Raw genomic sequence first — 18,588 nt, forward strand, 5'->3', positions numbered from 1 at the left:
ACACATAATCACATGCATGCGTTGTTGCTTATAAATTAGAGCATAACTGTCATTGAGAGGCATTGGATTAGAGTAATGCAGTGCAGCATTAGGTGATGATGATGCATGCAGTCTGTTGTGTGTTCAGACGGGATGCAGACTCTGAGCTACAGCTTTACTACGTGTTGCACATGGTCCAATGTCGTGACACGCTGCTCACAAAGTGCATTCCTCTTCAAACACCTGTTCAGCATCCAGCTATTTCATGAGAACATGGGTCATTCTAACTCACCTGATACGTTGCACTAACAATCCGAGGTGAGAAGAGGAGGCTCCGGAGGAGTTAAGCGTGCATGGGGGTCTCCAGACCAGAAGGAGCGCGTGCAGGTCACTGCGTAAGCTAACGGATCATCCAAGGATTCTCACTGCGCTTCAGCCAAGCGCCGCTCTCCAGGTAACAAAAAGAGCCAAGTTTTATACAGTCCAAATAAGACAGAGGAGCAGGAAGGATACTTGGTAGTGTCTTACTCGATATTGTGTGAGAATGACGGATAGCTGGTGCGCGGTGGTGTGAGCCGTGCTGCCATGCCGCTTCTCCGAACTGAACTCGGCGCGCACTTCAGCAGCGCCGTCTGCTCAGACACCGAGACGTGCTAATCGCATTAGCATCAAACAGCTTCGAACAGCTCCACCCAGCGGCGCGTCCGACTCAAGCCGCTATCTGGGGAGACAGTGACTTGCGGTACACCACCCCTCAAAACTGGAGATTTTTAGCTCAAGATTATTGAGTGCACTTTCCTTTTCTGACAAAGTGTGTGAAGGTTGACATCTCATGTGCAACAACTGTTTGGTGTTACTGATAATTATTGGATTTTTCAATAATAATAATAACAACAACAATAATAAATGTTATTATTATTATTATTATTATTATTATTATTATTATTATTATTATTATTAGCTACTATTATATAATAAAAATAATAATAATAATAACAACAATAATAATAATAATAATAATAATAATAATAATAATAATTATTATTTTAATAGCAGTATTAGTAGTGTTGTTGTTGTTAAATATAAGCCTACAGATTTTCCCTAAACATGAAACGTGTTCTCAGTTAAATCACGGGTTCCAACCAACTCTGTTCCTGGACATTGTGTGTGTGTGTGTGTGTGTGTGTGTGTGTGTGTGTGTGTGTGTGTGTGTGTGTGTGTGTGTGTGTGTGTGTGTGTGTGTGTGTGTGTGTGTGTTATCCCATCCAAGGTGCATTTCCATCTAGATTGCAGTATTACTCAGAACGCTGATCAGCATTTAATGTTTACTGAAGGTGAATGAATGAATAAATGGATGAATGGGTAGCTGGAATAGATGGACCATATATGAGTTATTAGTATTTCTCTACAACTAAGTTGGCATTGGTATGGAAAGACAACCTAAAGTCTCTAACTTCACATCATTTAAATTTTGCAAGGCACTGATTCATATTAATTCATCTTGATTCATACAGAACAAAGTTGTATTCAGTATTCAATTTACTTTCTATGTATTTTAGTATTTATTTCTCTATATATGTGCCTTGTATTTTATGTTTGCTGCCGGAAAACGCTTGGGGTCAATGAAGTGTTATTTTAGCAGATCTAATGTACTCGGTCTGTAATCTAAGCTCCAGGTCACAAAGCCACGTTTGCGAAGTAGCGTGTGTCAATAGCTCCCCCTAGTGGAACTCTCCATCATCACAGACGAATAAAACGCGTTCTGTAATGGTCAGTTAGAAAAAAAACTAGTTATTTTATTTTATTATTTTAAACGTCACTATTTAAAAATGTATTAGCTGGCAGCTGCCACTGTGAGAAACAGGATTAACCAATCGGATTTTTTCTTTCTAAAGCTACTAATCAGTTGGTTTCACTTTGAACTCAAAGATATGGTGCTGTGACTGAAAATCCTTATCTTCACGCCCCGCCCACTTCTTCATACGTCATGACGCTGGGACCGTGTTGACGTGGCGTAGATAACTAGTTAGCTAAACAAACGCACACTCAGCGCTTAGATTAGCGAGAATAATGGCTTAGGTAAAACCGGTGGATTCACCTGACTGTATCAGGTACCTGTTGTTTGTTTATATTTTTCTCGACTAAATATTCTTATCGACTATCTTGCTGGTTGGTTGTAAGTAAACTAAGGTATATTATCCAATGCTAACAATGTTAGCTAGCAAGGGATATGAGTACTGTGTAGAAAGTAGACTTAGCTCTCGGTATTAGTGACGTTAGCGTTGTGGCTAAATATTTGAGTTAATTGTTAAGCGGTTTTTACATTTAATTACACTAATAGGCTTGCGGCTTAATTAATTAACCGGGTTTGAGGGGCCTGTAGGGCTCCGTCCATAAAAACTGATTGGCCTAGATTTCCTTCAATACGATCAAATTGTTACGATAAATTGTTTCCCGACTTGTTTTTAAATATTTCAGAGCATCACTTATTAATTGTTTTGTTAAAAAAAAAATCTCTAACGTTGTATCGCCACTTTGAACTTTGACCATGGACCTCGGATAGGCTTGAAATCTCAGAACATTTCTCTCTCCATGTAGCTTTGTCTTTTTGGCACCTGACACATATTTATTAATCAGATATGTAGAAATGTTTTGTCCAATCAGACTAAGGCAAAGTTAAGACAGATCAGTTACCTCAGTCACCTCAGACTTGCTCAATGGGGATAAATACAAACACATTTAAATAGATCTAATATTAATCTTGCATTTTTGTATGATATTAATCTTTATATTCTTTATATTAACAATTCGTTCTAGGTTTATGTTCTGTAAAGCTGTTTTAAGACAATGTCAATTGTTACAAGCGCTATACAAATAAATTGGAATTGAATTGAATATATCAGGAAGACTGAGGTGATGAATATTTTAGCTGTTCAATGGATAAATGCAAGTTAGATCAAATGTAAGTAAGTCTACAAGTTATTAAAAGACGTTTATAACATTAAAAGTGTTCATTATTCACTATAAATCTCTTATTAAAGATGATTTGACTCTTTGTTATGAACCTGAAATCTTTAAAGTAAAGCTGCATTTATTTATTTATTTATCTATCTATCTATCTATCTATCTATCTATCTATCTATCTATCTATTTATTTATTTATTTATTTTTACTCAGATTGGTACAAAGGCACATCCGACTATATTCATTCAAATCACAGATCTGCCACAATAACATAAAGAATAATAACAGGAACTGATTCGTGTCCGTGACATTCCACAACCTCGCTGTAACTATGAATAGGTACAAAGCATGACTTGGCATTATTTACTAAATGTATTGTAAGTGTAAAGCTTACAAAATGCTCTGAAATAATTGCCTTGAAAAAAAATCAAAATGCATCACACAACCTCATTGTGGATTATTGTCCTAGAACATCCCAGATTATTATTATTATTACTATGCTAGTTGAGTTGAGCCAACCACATCAATTACTTTGTTCCTTAATACTGTTCCAGTTCCTGTCTTTGTTCCTGTGTTTTTGTGTCCTGAAAGTCGCTGTGGATGAAAACATGAACGACAAATTCTAACAGTAAACAAATATTCTACGTTGCTGTAGCTGTTAGTTCAAGATCAATTAATGACCAAAGTCAGCGTCAGTATCTTTCCTTTTGAACATTGTATTCTTTGCTGATGTACTGTCTAGAGCCCAGAACTAATAGAGCTGCTTGTTTAAACACTGAGAGAGAAAAGATAAATATTTGAGTTATTACATATCGGAATTGATATATGAAACAGCATATGATGCCTAAAACCCATAGATTTGGAATAAACCTGGGGGAAAAGCTCTCTTGCATAGCCATATGCAAAGGTTAGCAATTCCAGTGTTTTCTTGGCTAAACATGCGGGTGAAAACATGAACTGACAAGAAAAAGTCAAAGATAGTGGTGAAACACAAAGGTCTCTGGGATTGAAGAAGGACATGTATGACTAAGTATATATTTTTTCCACGTCGAAATTTGCCCACATTTTTAGTTACAAGGTTTATGGTTGATGTACACACACACGTGTGGGTTTGTGTGTGTTTCTCTCTTTCCCCCTCTCTTTCTGTTTCTCTCCCCCTCTCTTTCTGTCTCTTTCTCTCTCTCTCTCTCGCTCTCTCTCACAAAGACAAAGTAGATCAGCAGCCTGGCCACTTTCTCATTCTTTGATATTTGGTAGACCATTAAATACTCCATGCGCTGTGTAACAAAATCTCTCACCATATGAAATGTGAAGTACTTGCTGTTTTGGCCAAGCAACCTGGCAGAGATAGACTGGATATTTCAGGAAGACTTTATCAGGGCTCTCAAGTTTTGAAGACAGGAAAGCGTGACATCGCTTCCCATACTTCACATACTGTTTATCCGTCTAGAGTTAGATTTATTGTTATTGAACTTAAGTTAATGTTATCCTAATAGCAACTGCTGAGTTCCCTCAGCAGACTCTAGTTTTTATGATTGTCTTGTACAAAAGGAAACAAAAGTGAAAAAGCCTGCAGCTTTTTATGTTACAAAGAAATCAGTAAAAATAATATAAAGTAACAGAATAAGCACATAGAAACTTGTGGTTAGAAGTATGACTGTTACTAAAAGAAATCAGCTAGCGTGATTTGAACAAAAAACAAATATATTATGTTTGTGTCTTTTATATTTTGTTGTCTGGTCTTGATCGATTGTCTTCTTTTGCAAACAGCGAGAAAATGACTGGAAGAAACCAATATAATGGCTTCCAGTCAGCTACGACAATGCAGCCTGCAACTGGAGCTCACACTTATATCTTCGGGAGCAATTCTGAGACCGAGTGCTCTGAGGAGGATGGAGAGAGCAACGAGCTTCGCTCCAGAGGCAGGGAGAGGCACCGGCGCAGTACCTCCAGTGAGAGAAAGGATGACATTGTCTACGTGATGAGAGACATCAAGGAGGGAGACACGCTGATTAGCATTTCGCTGCAGTATTTCTGCTCTGTAAGTCAACACAGTGGTGTGTAGCATGACTAGATTATTTGATGCAGACAGAGCACAAAGATGTCAGAACTATGAAAACACTTCAGTTATGCGAGGAGAGAGACAGGGACTTGGCTCCAGAATCAAAGTGCAAGTTCATTATTAATGGCTAACATTCATTGATCCTGCTCTGTCTGCTCAGACTAGCCATACTAAAGATTCTAGCTGTATCCCAAATGACTCACTATACACTATGCACTCAGGTGGCTAGTGTATGAAGGGCAGTATCATCTCAAATAGAACACTAAAGATTTTTTTAATAACCAGAAGCATAAGTCACTTCCTAGTTGATGGCAAATCAGAATCAGGTTTATTGGCCAAGTGTGTTGACACACACAAGGAATTTGGTTCCAGCTGTTTGTGACTCTCAAAAGTACAGACATAAATAACACTGTACTATACAAGACAAGATAATACAGACTATACAAGACAATGCAGATGTGATATAATATAGACAGTATGAGGATTAAATATGAATACAGAATATATGATTGATCAGTTATGTACATGGTGTGAGAAGTGCATGGTAGTGCAAATACCATTATTGTGCAATATTATTCTTTTGTGCAATATGCTGCAGCAGTAGTGTGTGTAACATTTACGGATGTGATGACTGACAGTTCTGATAATGCAGTACTTAGATATGATGCAGGGAATATAATTATGGTGAGTTGTTAATCAGGGTGATTGCCTGGGGAACGAAACTGTTCTTGTATCGTACAAGTCCTGGGGAGTGGGCAGGTGGGCACCAATAATTTTTTCTGCTGTTTTTACTGTGCATTGCAATTTCTTTGCTGCACCAAACCAGATGGTGATGGATGTGCACCAGACAGATTCAATGACTGCAGTGTAGAACAGCATCAACAGCTCCTGTGTCAGACCATACTTCCTTAATTGACATAGAAAGTACATCCTTTGCTGGGCCTTTTTGATGATGGAGTTTATGTTGCACTCCTATTTCAGGTCTTTGGAAATGGTAGTGCCCAGAAACTTGAAGGACTCCATAGATGACACAGGGCTGTTCAATATTGTAAAGTCCACTATCATCTCCACAGTTTTGAGGGTGTTTAGCTCTAGGCTGTTCTGACAGCACCATAGCACCAGCCGCTTCATCTCCTGCCCGTATGCAGACTCCTTGCCATCTTGGAAGAGACTGATGAGCGTAGTATCATCTGCAAATTTCAGGAGTTTAACAGTTGGGTCACTTGAAGTGCAGTCATTAGTATAGAGGGAGAATAGAAGTGGGGAGAGGACATATACCTGTGGAGCGCCAGTGCTGATTGTCCGAATACTGGAGGTAACACCTCCCAGTCTCACCTGTTGTTTCCTGCCTGACAGGAAGCTGGTGAACCACTGACAGATGGAAGGGGTATAGTGAGCCTTAGGAGTTTGGAGTGGAGAATTATTGCATTTAAAGCCGAACTGAATCTCTTGTAGTTTGTGATGTCTTGCAGGCCTTTCCACAGTGATGCAGGGTTGTTAGCTGAAAACCTGCTTTTCAGCTTTGCAGAGTAGCTTCTTTTGGCTATTCTGAGCTCTTTTATCAGTAGGTTCCTGGCCTGCTTATAGAGAGCTTTGTCCTCCCCTCTGTAGGCATCTTCCTTGACATGTTGAAGTTTTTTCAGTTTGGCTGTGAACCATGGCTTCTTGTTACTGAATTTGCATAAGGTTTTGGTTGGAACACACATCTTAACAAAAACTGAATGACATGTTATGACATCATATGCATGTAACATGACTCTGCTTGCTTTAGCAGAATATTTAAATTTTAAAGAAATAATAATAAAAAAAAAATGCATCATTACACACAGGCTAGCTTAAAAGACATATGTAAGATGCCTGGTAGCTCCACTCCTCTTCCTCTATGTAAAAAAAGCTGCAAGCACCAAGTGCATGAAGTGTCTATCAGTCCATACTTTTGTGTGGTTTTTTTTGGGGTGGGGCTGAATATGTGCATTGTCCAGGTATTAAGTGCATTCATTCTTGTTACAATTTTCAGTGTGAACACACTTCACTACTCTATTAATACTTCAAAATGGTACCTACTGTTCTAAATACATTATTCCCTGATTGCTTAATACTTAGTAAACTATGTTTCCAAAAGTGTGCTATGTTTTGGAGGGTGGGGGTGGTATTGCTGTATACCTAGTGGTAACTTAGTAACTTTGTGTTGCATTTGCCCCAGGTCACTGATCTAAAGAGGGCCAACAATCTCCTGACAGAGCAGGACTTCTTCGCCTTGAGGTCCATCAAAATCCCTGTGAAGAAGTTTAGCTTGTTCACGGAAACGCACAGCACAGCTCCACACAAATCCAACTCTCCCAGCGGTGTACGCAGAATCCCAGAGATCCCTCTGAGCACAGGATCAGCAGACTCCTCTCCTTCTTCCTCCTCCTCCACCGACAGTGTGGAGTGCTTCCTGCAGGAGAAGGACAAGGACATTGAGCGTCTGGTCAAATACACAAATCCATCCAGAAGCAGTCTGAGCGAGGTGGTGTCCTCGCTGAACTCCCAACAGCCTGTACAGGGAGAGGCAGAGCGTAGATCTGCCGGAAGGAAAGACCCGTACTATGGAGCGGACTGGGGTATGAGGTGGTGGACTGCAGTAGCCATTATGCTTGTGGTGGGCATCGTCACACCAGTGTTCTACCTGCTGTACTACGAGGTGCTGATGAAAGCAGACGTTAGCCACCACACTGCTACAGAGTCCATTACAACAGTCTCAAACATTGGTGGTGTGCCAGATCTACCAGCAGTTAAGGCTGTTCCTCACCAAGATTCCCTCATGCATCCAGCTGTTGAACATCCAGCGTCTGTTCTGGGACAGGAACATAAAAAAACGTAGGGAAGGATGACGTAGACCAGCATGTTAGTTTTGAGGAATTTTGTTTAAGGACTTGTACACACAACCACTTTTTCAGTGATCAAAGTTTGACTTTTAAGGACATGTTCAATATTTTTGAACCTTCTCTAAAATTAGCTTCGGGAGAAAATTAAAAATGTATCCTCTGTGAAATATGTATGGATGCACAGTAATGCCTTCTTGGTAATGGCATATTGTTAAAACATTACAACTTGTTTTAGGTTAAGTTCCAACAGATTTAAACATTAATCAGTTCTTGTAGAGCTGATACGTTTAATTTGTCCACACATTTCATATCTGTCAGCTCTTAAACATAATGCTCTTAAAGTAAATCCATTATTAGTCTGAAGAAGCTGCAGACATGATATCAAATTAATAATTAAGTCCACTATTTTCATTTTATTAGATTTGTTCTGTTAGGAATCACCTGGGTGTTTGGTTCAAATCTATTGAATTCAGCCTTTCAAATAAAATAAATACACTTTGTGACACAAGCTGAAGCTGCCATGATATAACTGCACTTAATTGTGCATTAGTGGTGCCATTGGAACTGCTCCGGCAGGGAGCGTGAACTCTAACTGACTCGGCCCTTTAGGCAATTTCTCTCATCCATTTTTACCCCACGTGCAACAAAACCATATTAGCAGCACTGAGCCCAAACGTGTATTCAGAATGTCACTGGGGCGACTGAGGTCTCTTTTGTCAGGGATGTACACACACACACACACACACACTAATTTATTCTAGGAAATTATCATAATTTGCAAAAACAGTATTGACAATGATGTTGCCTACTTTCTTTTTAACTTTGCCTGTTTGCCAACTTCAATGCTGAAATCTTTAACTTGATGAATTGATGTGAACTGTATAATACTTGTGAAACTTCACGGTGTACTCTCTTTAACATTACCATTTTTGTTTAAGGATGAATTTGAGCAGTATGTGCCTTCGGCCTGTGGAATTTAGTTGCAGGTTGAAAATAAATGAATTATATTTTAGTACTTTTTTGTGTACTTTAATCTGCGTTTATAGATACACGAAACAGAACAGACAGATATAGGTTGTTTGAATAGTAAAATTAAATGATTTACACATTCTCCTTTTCCTCTGAATATCAGAATCTTTGCTGATTATTATTATTATTATTGATTAATATGTGGCTTCATCCATATTGTCATCGCTGCCTGCTCCGTATTCATCACCATCTTCGAAGTAGGTATTCATGTAGTCATTCTCCTGACAAAAGAATGTCAAAAAGACCCAAGTTACCAGTGTGCTCCAGTATGCAGTCTAACACATTGTCTAAAATTTACAATAAAGCAAATGCTTATACAATTACTCAGTGGAAAGTCAGACAGGGTTGTGTGTGAGATTTCTAATCATCAAAAGTAACTGTGCTGCTAGAGAGCTACTCTCAATCTCTGCTCTCCAAATACAATCAGCGCTAAATCTGAATTTTGAAAGTAGATTTTTCTGTACTAGCACACCAGTATATTTATATATTTCAACATGGGCTGTTCATGTTCCTCATCCAACCAAATTCAAAATGATTAAGTTTCAAATCTGATACACATTTTGAGTAAGCATTTGTTTCTGCAATCATTTTTCATTATTGTACTTTCTCTATATTTTTCTGTATTATCTCTGTAGCTTTCAGGGACATGTGACTTTCTTAATGTTCCATTTTCCTTTGGTGTAAATGAGGTTGCATACTGTATAGCCTTTTGTTATTCACAGCTATAAGAGCCACAGGCAACGAAATTAATTTTTAAGGAGATTAGTGTTTTTTTTTTTTTTTTTTAAATTAAAGCTCAAATGATTAATTGCTATGCATTTCTCAAATTTAGTCTGATTTTTGTTAATTTCCAACAATGAGTTCACGAAGATCTAACCATTCTTTTTACCTCTTCAAGCTCTTCATCAAATTCATCTCCTTCAATTTCTTCCTCTTCTTCACCCTTTTTTTCTTCCTCTTCATTACCTTTTTTTTCTTCCTTTTCATTCTCATCATCTGATTTATCAGCCTTCTTCTCAAGCTCCTTTAAAAAAAACACAAAACAAACGTTTAAGGAACAGAAATACATTCATTCCAATGAGTAAAAGAAAGAAATAATTTAATTCAGACTTGGTCAACAGAAGTATAGAAAGTACTAAATCTACAAATACTAAAAGCACATCTCTGTAGGATTCAGAGGAAAGCAGAAGCTTTACCACTAAGCAGTAAAGATGAGAACATTTAAGAATCCTTGAGGGTTTTTTCCCCCATTCTGAGTGTAGGTTTGCAATAAATTTGGAAATAATCATAAACTTACATTTAGTTTAGACAACAAATCCTCCTGCTGTTTGCTTGAAATCTTTCTGGGTTTCTTTGGATCTGCAAAACAATTTTCTATTTTCAAGTTAACTTTATTGTCATTCCTCTACATGTTGGGACATGCAGTGGAACGAGATGTCATGTCTTTTATTTAGAAATGAAATTCCTATGCAGTAATGTGTATTTGTCTGTGAATTTACCCTTTTTTTTTCTTATTATCTTCTTCTGAGGCATTAGCTCCTTTGGAAGACGGTTCCAGTCTGCAAAACCAATATTAAGCTAAATGTGAATTGACCCAAACACATCATAAGCTCTACTCATAGAGATGTTACCTGGGGTCCATTCTTCATCTTCAATTTTCTGGCATTCTCTTATATATTTTTCTTTATACTTTTCCACATCTGATAAACACAATGACAAGAACCATGACCATTTATTTCAAGATATTTAAGGTCTTTTCACTGATGAAACTGGAAGCTAATGTCCTTAGTGGTGTATCACTGAGTTAAGTCATACTAATGAAAGCCATGGTGCGTTGTGTTAATGTGATTTAATCCGCACAACCCACCACTCCTGCCTGAGCACGGCTTTATGTTGAAAGGCAGGCCTTTCATTCTTCCCCTAATCTCTTGTTTCAAAGCTAACATGTAGTCTTCATCCTCACCAGCCTTTAAAGGCACTGGTTTAAACTCCATTTGCTGTTGAACACACAAAATCCAGTTTAGTGCTGTATAATACATCACATGTTGTGGCTGCAAAGAGATCTAATGATCAAATATATCCTAAGGCTGGAATATTAGGATACAGAAAATACTGCAAACTAGAATTTTGTGAACAACTCACAGGAAACAAGGGTTGTGGACCATGTTGACTCTCAGGCATGGATCCTCTGGTGAGACCCAGTGCGTCTATGTTAAATGTAAAAGCTGCTATGCCTCTGCCTTTACCAGCCATACTTATTTATTTATTTATTTTTTTACGTTTACAAAGCCAAACGAAACAACCTTTTCTTTTCCTTTTTTTTTTGACCCAGAATAAGACACACAAAGTGTTAAACCTGAATTCGGATATTTATACTTCAGCTACTGGTGTGGGCGGGGCTTACATTAATTTCAACCAATCCGTAGTTCTCTTCCTGTTTACGTCACACTAGCACAGCTTACAGAGAAGGTGTATTTGTGGGCGCTACACTACACCCATCATAAGGATTTCTGTTGTAGGATCTCGTGTTAATCTGTCTTGGGTTCGTAACGTCATTAACGTACATGCACTGTGATGTCTGTGACGGACTGGTACGCGCACAAGTCGCTTGAAAACGGCTTGTTTTGGATCCAGGAGCGTTTCTACGAATCGGGGAACAGAGCTAACATCTGGCTGATTCGCGGATCTCATCAGGACGTGCTGATCGACGCCGGGCTCGGCCTCCGCAGTCTGCCTGAGTACATCAGCGCTAAAGGCCTGCAGGGAGACGACGCCAAGCGGAAAAACCCGCTCTTGGCGATCGGGACGCACGTGCACTTCGACCACTCGGGCGGATTGCACCAGTTCCAACAGGTGGGCGTGCACGAGGCCGAGGTCGATGCTCTGGCCAACGGAGACAACTTCGAGACGGTGACATGGCTGTCCGACAGGGAGATCGTGCAGAATCCGTGCCCGGGTTGGACGGCCAGGCAGTACAGAGTAAAACCAGTGCAGCCCACACACATACTACAGGAAGGTGTGTAGTGTTATATGTAATGCTGACGCGTTATACGGGGTGGGTATAGTGGTTAAGGCGTTGGGCTACTCATCAGAAGGTCTTGGGTTCGATCTCCAGGTCCACCTGTGCAAGGCCCTGAAATTCAACTTTTCAACAATTGTTCAGTTGTAAAAATTGAAAAAATAAAAAATGAAAGTCACTCTGGATAAGGTTGTCTGATAAATTTATATGGAAATGTAAATTTTAGATTTATCCATCATCGGTGCTGATGCAGTGAGACGTTAACCGATAGCATCAGACCGACATCACTGGCAGCCTGCAGATGTTTCAGACACGGGCGTGTGCTTACTCTGATAAGCACATTATATTACACACAAGAACTTATGATGGTATTTATAGAGTTCGCCCAGCCAAATTCTCTATGACTCTTTACTACAACTTTTTCCCCCTGATATTATTATTATTATTATTATTATTATTATTATTATTTATATAATTCTCCAGAGGAATATAAATTCATGTCTAATCTGCTTTGTTCAACCATTATTTGTGTAGTTCAGATTATTTATCTCCAGTTCACACCTTGGGCAATTTAGAGTCCCTCATCTCCCTCCTGGCATGTTTTTTGGAAGAAAAATGGGACATTGGGACACTGGTAGAACATACCATGGCAGTGCTACTTGCTGTGCCATGATGATGTTCTACTTTAAAACACATTCTGTGTGGTGTTTTTTTTTTTTATCCCTTCCTGTATGATCTCAGTGTAGTTTCAGCATTTCTCCAGTTGGGCGCCACTTTTCTTGAGCACCCTTGCTTGACCTATGGTAGAATCGAACTCTATTGAATTAGAGTAATATTAAAGAAGCATGGACTTGGTCCGAGAACCAAGCTCACAGCCTAATGTGGTTTCCCTTTCTGTCTGAATTGTATTGAGACAGTAGGCTATAGAATTATACTACAGAATGGTCAGTAAATCAATTATACCAGCTCTCCACATTACAAAGCACACCTGATTTTGTTATGATCCAATGCTGAAGAATGAAGTAATACTATCAGAGATGAGCTAATCCACTGGTTATTAAACTTCTTTACGAATTCATGTCCAACCCAAATTCCACGTGTATCCTCATTCAAATTATTAGTAATAGTGTATACGAAGGCAGATACCAAAAGCTTTAAAAATGCAGTTATCTAGAGACATCAATGATCTCGTGTAATTGTAGTATCAGTAGCAGAGGTGAGTGATGTTGCACTAAATTAGGCCCACGGGACAGACTGTAGTTGTGGCTGGATTCACATCTGGGCTGCAGTAAGTCCTGTGCAAAGCTATACCACCTCCAGTATGCTAAACCAACAGTTCTATCTTTGAAAAATAGTCATGGGGTTTGTGCCTTTTAGTTATTTATTATTTTTAAACATGGATCCGGAGCCAGCAGTGTACACCTTGATAAATTCTTATTAAAATCTTATGCAAATAATCAGATTATGATTATAACCACACCTATGCAGTATTTGAGGGTCTTCCCATTCTCTATTTACCTTTATTGCTTATAGATACAAAACAAACAGAACGCAATGTCTCTGTGTTGCGTTACATCACCTGATTTCCATTTCCCATAATAATTTGTGCTCTGGTCAATGCAGCTTGTGCTGTGTCAGTGCTGCATTGCAGTCTCATATCACTTTCTGTACTCTGTTGTTCCTCTTGTTTTCTTTTTGTTTTGTTTTTTCAGGCGATGTCATCAACCTCGGGGACCGGCAGCTGACGGTGCTCCACATGCCAGGTCACTCCAGAGGCAGCATATGCCTCCATGACAAGGACAACAAAATACTGTTTAGTGGAGACGTGGTCTACGACGGCTCAATGATCGACTGGCTGCCCTACAGTGCCGTCGGTGACTACGTGCGCAGCTGCCAGAGGCTGGTCGAGATGGTGGACAAGGAAGAAGTAGAGCAGGTCATGCCTGGCCACTATAATGCTTTTGGGGCCAAGAGGCTTCACCGACTGGCTTCCACCTACATCTCCGGTGCAGGAACATGTCACAAGTTGACTTCCTGTGCCGTGAAGTCTGTAGCCAGCCTGGCACTTCGAGCTTCCAACTCCTGCTGTGCCTGTTACTAGATATTAGAACTATATGCAACAATATACTACAATATAATTCAGCACCGAGCAAATAAGGATCAGCTGAGATGAAAGGTGCAAGCGTGGAGTTTGTCTGGTGGATACTCAACTGATTGGAATTAAAAATGAAAAGGTAATTATAAGGCATAGGTTTAGAGTAGAATTTCCAGGTACAAATATTGTTTAGTCCATCAAGTTATGATATAAAAGTCAGACACTTAAGACCAAGTCCAGAGTTAAGATGACATAGGTCCAAGGCAAAATTGTACATTTGCTTAGAAATGTCCGTCTACCTTGTGTTTAATGCGGCAGCTGGTAATGAATTTTAACTGTACCATTTATATTAACTAAGATCTGATCTCTACGATGAAGCATTCTTCCTTATTACAGAATGTAGCATAGATTTTCACTTGTTTATAGTTTTTGAATTATTGAGCTGCGTTTCTTTTTCATAATCAATACCTGAGCACTGTTGTGGACCAGTTCAGTCAGAATTTTACCTCAGTTTATATGCACACTAACGAGTAAATCCTTGCAGATCAACATTACATTGACACTTTGGTTACATTCTTGTAACCAAACAATCCTGCTTAACCCAAACTACAATTGTTCAGCTCTCTTATTACACTCTAACATTTAAAAAGTAAGAATAATACACTGCAGGGTGAGCTGTACGAGGAAAATAATCAATGACAAGGTGGTGTGATGCAATGGCGAGGGCTGTTAACCACCCCAGAGCCGATTATTTATAGCAATAGCAGTATGATATTTAAATTGGCAGTTTTCCAAATCTAACAAAAATCAAATTTCTCCCTAATATTAATCTTTATTACTATTATTATTTTTCAGCTACTAACCAGGAAGGGTGAAAGCTATCACACGCTTTCCTTTGAGTGAAAGCCGACTGCATCGGTTTTGAACCGCTGCTTAGTGATGTGGAATAAAACACTCAGAGGAAGTCTTGTCTTCTGTTTTCCACATGCACAAGCTCACAGAAGCCCATGATTAGCTAGCGTCAGTGTCACTGACAGAAAAGAGAGTAAAACACAGACAGCACATACAATTTTGCTCTCCTTGACTTAGAGCCATGAATGTGGCTTTGGACCTTCAAACTGTTATCATCGATCATTTTTTTTCTTTTCAGGATAGAACAGTTAAAGAAATCTAAAGCTGTAACCCTGATGGTTACAAAACACATCGGTGACTCCTTCATAAATGAAGCAAATTCTCCTCACAGGAAACTTCATATCAACAATTCCATACATTTTTTTGATAGCAAATGAGGATCAGTAAGGTTCAAATATTTATATCTCTTTTTAAACTGTACATCACAGACAGAGTCATTCATATATTTTGTGTCTATTGAAAAATATTCTCCAGACCTCATTCGAGAGAAGACTTTAGTCTGCTTTCCAAGTGGGACAGTCTGGATCTCTAGAGCACGCTAAAGCAAACGCTGTCTGAAATTTCTGCTTGCTAAAATTACCCAGTTAGATAGCTTTGTCCAAATGCACTGCAGACATACAATAGACATATATACAGTGTTTACGCCACATCACATAAGCAAGTGTGTGCTTAAATGAATGTGAATATTTAATATAACCACACAAATGTAAGTGTGATATTGTTTTTGTACAGTGCTTTGGTTATTTTGTGATCGTATAAAGGAAACAAAATGAAGCAAACTGCAATAATCTGAGGAGTTTGCAGTTTTTCTAAATTACCACAGATTTTACCACAGATTCAGTCGTGTTGTGCGACACACATTCAGCAAAAAACCTCTTTGTCTGTCATCGAAATACATGTGACTTCACTTGTAGGAGATTAAAAGAAGTCCAAGTAGTTTTCCAGTGAAAAAAAAACGAATTTAACTTTATATCACATAAATAAACTCGTCTCCATAGTCCATAATGTCAGTTACTTGAATCTCAAGGAACTGACATTATGGACACAATATGGACAAATGTTCTGTATATTTTTTACTCCGTTAGTGGAAATAGATTCTGAAGGAGCCACATCACGACAGCTAGCTCACTAGCTAGGACACAGTGATTCGTTCATTCCAGTTAAATGTTGTAGCAGTGTTTGTGCCATTCGCTCTTGATGATGTAGCAACAAGCTCACAACACATTGACTTTATATATGCAGAGACAACCACAAAACCTCCAGACTGGTTATTGACTCAGTTCACTCAAGTCTTTCTTAAATCCAAACGAACATCTGCATCACGTTGGAAACTTTTTCAATGTGAGCCTCATATTCATTTTTAATCCAGTTCAGTCGAGTATCTCATAACTTCACAGAACATCCAGGACATGCAGACTTCACCAGACTACACGCCATCTCACGTGTTCGGATGATCCTGAAAGTGTTACGATTTTATCGTAGGATTTCAAAATGTACAGAAAAGTTCTTTGGACTTAAGTGTGAAGTGACAAAAAAGTAGATGTAGATGAATATTAACACATTTAATGTACCAAACGAATGTATTTCTGAGCAAGTGAATTTAAAGGTTGTCGTGTTGAACGGGTGACAATCTTCCATGTTTTCCATCACCCGGTTAATGATGAAGATATTTGTAAATATTAAACGTTTGCTGAAATAGAAACAGGGTATAGCTGCTGAGTATAATGTAGAGAAAGGTGTGCAGATGGTTGTGTTCATGTTTCGTGCCAAAGCCAACCCTGCATGCGCCACTGGTAAAGCACAGAATTGGTCAATACAAAATAATCTAGAAACTTGGCGATGAATCAAATGATTATATTATTATATATAAATTATTATTCATTCATGTTAAGTTAATGTAATACTTGTAATACATTCTTTAATACTTTTTTCCTTGTTTTGGTTCACTTTCCACCAGTGTATGGCATGCATGTGTTTAGACACGTTACTGTATTTTTCTTCCGCAAGCAAAAATTGTTACTTATTTCAGTAACAATTTCTAGAATTTCTAATGATGCTGTGTACATTTATTTATAATAACTTTATGTAGTGTACATTCATAAGGCATTGCACAGTGTTTTTAGTGTTTTTGAAAATGCATTGCATTTATTATGCATTATGAAGTGTGTAGTGCACATGAGATCTTGTCCTTGGTGGTTCAGTGACAGGATCTCTTTCACTAGTTTCGTTCTCCGGCCAGGTAACCGACCCGGTCACTGAGGGGTTGACTCTTCTCCTCTGTGAAGCTTGGTTTGTATTGTTTATTATTTTTTATTTCTAACAGAATGACGTATATGTAGTATTTGTATGAGTAAGTGAAAAGCTAAAGTTAAAAAAGCCAAAATGGATATACTTTTAATTCTGTAAAAATCCATCATGCATAATGATCATTGCTTTGAACTGAAGTACATTTTCAGAAATAATTATAAATGCTTATAATGCCTTATGAATGCATTATGATCTTTCTGTCAGTGTTCATATAAAGTGTTAGGTGTTTTTTCTTTGTTTGAATAAGTCGGTGTGCCTGAGTGTTGGTGAAACAGGTTTCCACATTTACCATGCAAATACCTTGTTGACCTCTCTTTGCAAACAGAAGTTGATCGTGCGTTCCTGTTCAGCTCGATGTCTTGCCCATGGTTTGCAAGGATAATGCTTTTATTCTGCCTCTGATTTAAAACTCTGCAGATCTTTTGTATGGACATGGAAAGGTATAATGACATGCCATACAGAGACTGAAAGTCATGTGTTTTTGTTGCCTTCTTCTTGTTGTATTATACCTCACAGTAACATATTACAAGGCATAACTCTAAGAATATGTGGCATTAACCCTGACAGATACACATCTGGTGTAGTGTTCGTGTACGGTGTTGATATTAATGCTGCTGGAAACCTGTATATTTGGACTATGTTGCTGCTCAGGAATCCTGTCTAAAATCATGCGTTTCGAGCAGAGCCATACTGTACCAACGCTATATTTAGTGCCTCTAAGAGTGTTAACACAATGATGATACCTCACACTGCTGTAGCTACAGCTGGTGAAATACACGGGCACCTGGTTATCAGTGTACAATATACTGGCTTTCTATTCTCAATTGTTGTGCTCATGATTTTTTTTTATTTATGATAAAATCTGTCTAATATACATAGAATATTGTACAGACAAGATTTTACTACTTTAGCTGCTTCTACTAGTAGGAATAATAATAATAATATTATCTTGAAAAATATAATAATAGAATAATAGAAAAAGTTGAAAAAGCTTGAAAAAGCTTAACCAAATTGAATCAAAGTTTGTACCTGACCATCACACACACACACACACACAGGTGCTTATTGAACACACTAATCCCCATTTATTCCTAATTTGCTGTTATATTAATCTCCAGTCTTTCAATAGATCTCAGAACATAGCTGTTGTGTTATTATTTTGTGTTCATTAATCCACATGAGCATTATTGAGATCAGACACTGATGTCGGGTGTAGGGTGCAGTCGGTGTAACAATTCAACCAAAAGGTGGTCAGGGCTCTGTGTAGGACATCTAAATACTTTTTCTTCAGCCTCGACAAACCATGTGTTCATGGAGCTCGCTTTGTGTACAGGAGCACTGTCATGCTGGAACA

At 38.4% G+C, this 18,588-nt stretch overlaps 4 protein-coding genes across 4 annotated transcripts in view; 2 read left to right on the plus strand and 2 right to left on the minus strand.

Moving 5' to 3' along the window:
- The window catches only part of adgrv1 (adhesion G protein-coupled receptor V1), a 119,697-nt gene extending 119,399 nt beyond the window's left edge, over positions 1-298 (minus strand). Inside the window, exon 1 of the mRNA XM_060883885.1 lies at positions 272-298. The gene's annotated coding sequence lies outside the window, so the exon portion shown is untranslated. The remainder of the gene's footprint in view (positions 1-271) is intronic.
- Positions 299-1,955: 1,657 nt separating this feature from the next.
- lysmd3 (LysM, putative peptidoglycan-binding, domain containing 3) lies at positions 1,956-8,887 on the plus strand. Its single transcript, XM_060883516.1, has 3 exons — positions 1,956-2,090; positions 4,714-4,984; positions 7,209-8,887. The coding sequence occupies exons 2-3, from the start codon at positions 4,721-4,723 to the stop codon at positions 7,866-7,868; spliced, it is 924 nt and encodes a 307-aa protein (XP_060739499.1). The 5' UTR covers positions 1,956-2,090; positions 4,714-4,720; the 3' UTR covers positions 7,869-8,887.
- A 21-nt stretch (positions 8,888-8,908) lies between these two features.
- polr3g (polymerase (RNA) III (DNA directed) polypeptide G) lies at positions 8,909-11,209 on the minus strand. The gene is made up of 7 exons (XM_060883517.1): positions 11,044-11,209; positions 10,769-10,898; positions 10,533-10,601; positions 10,401-10,460; positions 10,199-10,260; positions 9,791-9,925; positions 8,909-9,122 (listed from the first exon to the last, which is right to left on the minus strand). The coding sequence occupies exons 1-7, from the start codon at positions 11,152-11,154 to the stop codon at positions 9,036-9,038; spliced, it is 654 nt and encodes a 217-aa protein (XP_060739500.1). The 5' UTR covers positions 11,155-11,209; the 3' UTR covers positions 8,909-9,035.
- A 146-nt stretch (positions 11,210-11,355) lies between these two features.
- Positions 11,356-18,058, plus strand: mblac2 (metallo-beta-lactamase domain containing 2). Its single transcript, XM_060883835.1, has 2 exons — positions 11,356-11,917; positions 13,633-18,058. The coding sequence occupies exons 1-2, from the start codon at positions 11,476-11,478 to the stop codon at positions 14,019-14,021; spliced, it is 831 nt and encodes a 276-aa protein (XP_060739818.1). The 5' UTR covers positions 11,356-11,475; the 3' UTR covers positions 14,022-18,058.
- The last annotated feature ends 530 nt before the right edge of the window (positions 18,059-18,588 follow it).

Source organism: Tachysurus vachellii, chromosome 12 (genome assembly GCF_030014155.1).
Source record: "Tachysurus vachellii isolate PV-2020 chromosome 12, HZAU_Pvac_v1, whole genome shotgun sequence".
Taxonomy (NCBI): Eukaryota; Metazoa; Chordata; class Actinopteri; order Siluriformes; family Bagridae; genus Tachysurus; species Tachysurus vachellii.